At 46.4% G+C, this 6,021-nt stretch overlaps 1 protein-coding gene across 1 annotated transcript; it reads right to left on the reverse strand.

Annotated features, from left to right (window-relative positions):
- Positions 1-4,956: 4,956 nt before the first annotated feature.
- On the reverse strand, positions 4,957-6,019 carry LOC109514666 (transmembrane protein 121-like; the record flags this gene model as incomplete). The annotated part of the gene is made up of 1 exon (XM_019867939.1): positions 4,957-6,019. A coding segment is annotated over one exon (729 nt), but the record flags the coding sequence as incomplete, so codon positions are not given.
- Positions 6,020-6,021: the final 2 nt, after the last annotated feature.

The raw sequence follows: 6,021 nt of genomic DNA on the forward strand, positions 1-6,021 counted from the left end.
TGCGCCCAAGAGCTCCCTAACAAGCAAGCACCCGGCACCTCTCCAGTGAGCGAGCCGGTACACACACACACGCACACTCTCTGACCTTCATGTATACGACACTATCATCCCACTTGGAAAACTTGTAAGTCTCTCCCCTTGACATTTTCGTTGCTTTTTGCAAGACTGCGCCTCTTGGTATTTCTTTGCTGCTCGAATGCGTGGCAGAACTGAACAGTGATGGATGTTGAGCAAACTGGTGGTTCCGCTTCGTTGCTGTTCCCGTTCCATCGAGGAAAAATGCCAGAGTCAGTACTTCTTTTATTTATTTAGTTAGTTTGCTTGGGTAACTGAGTTAACGCATTAATTGTTTCTGTAAAAAGCTTTCTAATCGGCATCACTGATGGAGGGATAACCTATCCTGCACAACACATTCAAACAGCTCAACAAAATGGCCAACTCACCAGTTAAGGCACCATATTGCGGACAGCGATTGATTTGGAACACAGCCTTTTGCTGTGCTTCTACTGCAGGAGTAATTCTTCCACAATCACAAATACACTTTTCTGCTTCTGTGGAGGTGCAGCGGCACATTTAGATTCCAATCGAAACTCCGGGTCAGAGTCCGCGTTCCTGCTGGCTTACCTTTAGCTCAACAAGCACATTCAAGTCACAAAGTTTCTTCTGCGATTGGAAGCGGCCCCCTTTGAACTCAATCACGCTGGCCCGCCGCCGCCTTCACAGGGGGACGTGGTCGTGCATCGCTATCTATGCACGGCACAGCGCGCTTCATCTTCATCGGCGCCTTACCCTTGCATGTATATCCTCACCTTGTTCTCCATCTGCCGGCGAGATCTCGCCTCGTCTTTCGGGTTGTGGCTTGATTGTCTGCAATAGTTTTTCCATCCAATTGTCGCTGTACATGAAGGACATGCTGTACCGTGTCTCAATAGGAGGCGCTCAGCTATTGTCATAACCGGCGCCCGATGTAGTCAGATAATGATGTATTTGTCACGGTGAATCAGTATGTAGCCCATTATGGATGGTTGCGCGTGCTTTGTTCTCAGTAACTGTAAACAATATATGTTTTCTATCAGGAAGCGTCTCTTGTTTCCACCAAGTGTGAGAGCGGCTGCCAAGTTAGTCAGAAGTTCTTATCGTCATACATTCTCAGTGTACAAGCTGTCCTCTTTTGTTTTGCGAGCAATAGTCTGGCCAACTTTTCTCCGAGTCTCACATCCTCTTTAATCCTGTTTTTTATGCCACCAGAAAGTGACGCCTCTAGGTTTGCTTTGATATCGACATCTTTGGGCATCATTAGTGATGTACTTTGTGAGATGACAAGAAAAATAGCAGGAAAAGAAATATTTCGGAAGAAACCAAACCAGACCTCATGCAGTACTTTTCCGTCATAAATGTTGTCACCATTTGGAGCTGTGTTTCATTTTGTTTCAGAACAATACATTTATTTTCCTTCACTTTCGGTCAAAGGCCCCCCGGGGAACTGCTTGGCCGCCTTACAATGAAGTTGCCAATTTTTGTCTGCGCACCACCTGCTTCTCGACAAAGGCACTTTCACCACAGTTTGATTCAGTGGGAATGAGGAGTTGGGAGCTGAGTGCTCAGGGAGATGATCACGTTGATGGCGGTGAGACCATTTTAGCTTGCTAAAGTTGGGTACATGCAGACTGATATTTGGGCCATTTGAACATAAAATGATGTGCCGGGCCAGATATGGCCCCCGGGCCTTGCGTTTGACATGTGTCTTATGTGGTCCAACTTTTCATTCAATTTGTCGGGATTGTTGTCCCCCCCCCAGATTTGCCAATGATAGCCGTTCAAAGATGCACAAAATTTATTATCGGTCTCTCAAGCGTTTAACATGAGTATCGGAAACAACCTAGCAGCTGTTTTATGAGTGAGCGAGGATGATTTGCATATAGATGAGTGTTCTGAGCAGGTTGGACCGACGCGCCGCTCGCGAGGCGACCGGCGCGTGATGACGCGGGAGATGTTTACCTGCAAGTGGGCCCACTGAAGCAAGTAAGTGAACAAAGTCAGCATTCGTTAGCGCGCGTCCTGTACAAAGCGTCTCCGTTTATTTGACTGACTTTGATTTCATGTTGCAGAGTCTCGTCGCCTGTGAAGATGCTGGATCCATGCAAGGTGAAAATTCTTTTTACCAACAGAATATGCATACCGTTGCCTCTGATTTATGGATGACTCGCTTCCAGGCCCTCTCGAAAGCTGATATGTTGCGTCGATGTAAATGCATTATTTATTTAAGGCGTTCATTTGCTTTCCCACCTTTAACAATAACTTTTTGCACCGGCAAGATTGATTAAAACAATCGTGGCATCACACGTAAGCCCGACAATAAAATCCGATTACATCCGGCGCTACAGATCACCATCTCACAGCCACGAGCATCAATAGTCGGTCTCAAATCTCCCAAAAGAGACTTTCTTAATTAAAGTCGGGCTCCGGTTCTTAATTGCCTTTGAACAGATTCGATGCCAACAGATTTAACAGCAGACGGGCAAACCGCGACATAAACTGACGCTGTGAATTAAAAGATAATAGCAACACAATTACAGTTGTTGCAGAGTCAAGACCTCACTTGGGTGTGTAATTAAATACCTGGACAGAGCTAGATTAACCGCTACGACAGCTCACAAAGGTGCTTCAAATCAAGTCCGAAAACAAAATGAAGATTTTAAAGGGGAAGTCAAGTCAACTTTTTTTTTTTTCTCTTGACATTCTGTACCTCCGCTAGTCTAAACGCGGCATTCTTATTCATTTGACATTTGTGGAATATTTGTTTCCATGTCAGGGGCGGCCATTTTGCCACTTCCTGTCAAATGAAATGACATCACAGTGACTGAAATTGACCAAAATCAGAAAACAGTTGAGTTTTCCGAGCCCTGTGATGTCATTTTCGGAAAGAATATTTTGACTTAGTATTCCATCCATTTATTTTTTTTGTTATCTAAAACAAGTGCAGTTCATAAAGATGAAAAGACCGCAACAGATTCACCTAGAACACGCAACGACAACGGACTGAGAGATGATCACAGAGCGAATGTGAACACTGCAGCAATAAATCATCGACTGACAGCGCACGAGACAAAAAAAAAAAAAAAAAAAAAAACACCCCCCCCCCCACTCCTCGGTCAGAAAGCAAACAGGGCCGTGTTGTGAATCGTTGCGTTCTGGCCCAAAATACAAGTTGACATTTTCCTCCAAATGAGGAAGAGGGAGCATTACACGAAGCCTCAGACATCTGCGAGCAATTACGTGACACTGAGCGATGCCCTACGTTTTTTTTTTGCCGCCGGTCTTCTACTGTTGCTTGCTTGGCAAGTTTCTACACGAGGGTTTCTAAAGCCGCTTTGTCTGTTTGGCAGCCAGACTGAGCGATGCCCTACGTTTTTTTTTTGTTTTTTTTTGCCGCCGGTCTTCGACTGTTGCTTGCTTGGCAAGTTTCTACACGAGGGTTTCTAAAGCCGCTTTGTCTGTTTGGCAGCCATCGATTTTTTATGGTTGCCACTTAAATGTCTGCTGGGCCAGATTTTTTGCGGGCATGGCGCGAATATAAAGAAGATAAAATCTTTCATGCCGTGCTGGGAAATCCGAGGTGATGTGTTAAAAAGCGCTCTTTAATTATTTTTGCATCAGTTAGCGACTTAGGGAGGGAATTTAGTAGAAAATGTAATTAAAGCTACCGGGAAGATGTTTTCGTGAAGAGTTTGGCACAACTTGGCAGCATATTTATGGACAATTTCGAGCCTGAGTCAAATGTGGTGCCAGCAGGACCCCCAAAGTAGCGCGTGAGCTTGTTCTAAAAATAGTTGACCAGTGGGACATTGTGATTTTCTAGGAATGTTATCGTAAAAGTCATCATTTTAAAATGTGAAGACTGGCAGAGAGTTTGAAACTTTTGCATATTGATAAAATGGGTAAATGATGCAATTCACTCAATGCCAGGCGTGTCGATGCCTACTAAGTGAGGAAGTGTTCCATTAACTTGCCATGCATTTATTTTGGGAATGTGGGAGGAAACCGGAATACCCACAGAAAACCCACGTCGGCACGTGGAGAACGTGCAAACTCCACACAGGAAGGCCGCAGCCGGGATCGAACTCTGCACATCTGCACTGCGAGGCGGACGTGCTAACCAGTCATTCACCATCATAGTACAGTACGTCATTGCATTAATTTGTGTACGAAATCCAACTGCCAGACTCCAGATTCAATTCCTCTTCACCAACAATATGAAAACCAGGAACAATATTGTCGGCAATGTTCTTTTATTCAAACATCATTGGCCTCCCGCTCGTAAATAATATACAGGATAATCATAACAACAACAATATTAAGAACAAAACAAATCATAATGAACGAAATAAAAGTCTGTTCAGCTTGTTTAAGTTGCTTTTTTTTTTTTTTGTCACTCTGATAATTTATTCTTTCATTTCAAGGTTTGAGACGTTTAGAGGAATGTACAGTTGAGAAATAAAATCACCCCCTCCCTTTTTTCCTTTTTTTTTTTTTTTTTACCTGACATCAACAAATAGATTAATCCCATTTGCACTTCACACACCAACAGACACACTTGTATTACAAAATGATCCGTCATAAACAAATCCCCCGGTGGTAAACAAGCACACCTTTGCGCACAAACGCACTCGGAGGCGTACGTTATATCGAATAGTGCGCATGCTCTTTCGCGCTCACGGGGCGATGCACACTGTGTGTTTGTGTGCGCAGTCGACGGTCCAGTGCCGCTGGAGTGCTTGTTTTACTCCGACCCATAGTTCCAAAGCATCAAACCGCCCGAGGCGTCGGCTTCTACAAGTTACACAACACAAGCGCACGTGGCCGAAGCGCAGGCCGCCTGCTCGCCGTGGCCATTTGTCACCATCTGCTCCTCTTTTGCCCCGATTGGAGGCAAACGGGGGGAAGCTACGTTCCCTCGTTTGGTGCTGGTACTGGTGACCTTTTAAAAAAAGAAAAAAAAAAGAAAAAAAAAGACACTTACAGAGAGAGGACCAATTTTTACACGACATAAATTTCCCCGGCTGCTGGGTTTGGAGTCTCTCAGCACAGTCTGAACTTTTAAACACAATACAGTAGTACCCTGGCTTCGGAGGATCATTTCTTCCAAGACGCGAAGCCTGTAAATAAATTTTTCGTTCTTGACGAACTGGAAAAACTCACTCGAAAACCAAGGTACCGTGTTGTTGTCCGATTTCACGTGGAAATTCCATGACGCCGTTTGGTGCGCATTCCAGCGGCGAGATGCTGGCGGTCATGTGTCAATGACGTCCTGCGCCGGCGTGGGTTCGTGCGGCAAAGCGGTGGCGTTGGGGAGCGTCTGCGTGTGGCCCACCGAGTTCTGCTGCAGTTCCATGGCCATGGCGTTCTGCGGATGCGGGAACTCCTTGACCTGCCTGCGGTACTCCAGGAAGGTGGACGCCTTGGTGGCGATGGCCACCACGTTCTTGCCCACAAAGATGGTGGACACGCGGCTGTCCTGAAACAGCACCATGTTGACGCCTCGGATCAGGATGGTGACCACGTTGATGGTGACCAGGCTTAGGACCGGGTAGAGCATCATCTTCTGGGGGGTCATGTGCTCGCCCTGCATGCTGATCTCGCTGAGCGACACGCAGGGCAGGATGAGGAGCAAAATGTAGCAGTAGAAGAACATCAAGCCCTCGGCCCAGATGGGGAGGCCCGTGCGTTGGGGCTCCCACAGATTCGCTTGGATGTCCAGAAGATCCAGTAAGTCCAGCGCCACCCAGAACAAACGGCTTCGCATGTCCTCCTTCTTGCGGAAAGTCCTGACGTATTCCATGCTGTCCAGCGCCACCAGAACCAAGTACAAACCCGGCACGCACACCGACAAAAGTAACGTCAACGCTTTCCGCGCCACCGTCTCCAGACTCTTCCTGTCGGCCTTGCAATTCTGGAAGACAAAGTAGAGCTTGATCTCCAGCACGAAGATGTACAGGAACCAGAGGATCATGGCGTAACCAC

Source organism: Hippocampus comes, unplaced genomic scaffold (genome assembly GCF_001891065.2).
Source record: "Hippocampus comes isolate QL1 unplaced genomic scaffold, H_comes_QL1_v1.1 scaffold259, whole genome shotgun sequence".
In the NCBI taxonomy this organism is placed as follows: Eukaryota; Metazoa; Chordata; class Actinopteri; order Syngnathiformes; family Syngnathidae; genus Hippocampus; species Hippocampus comes.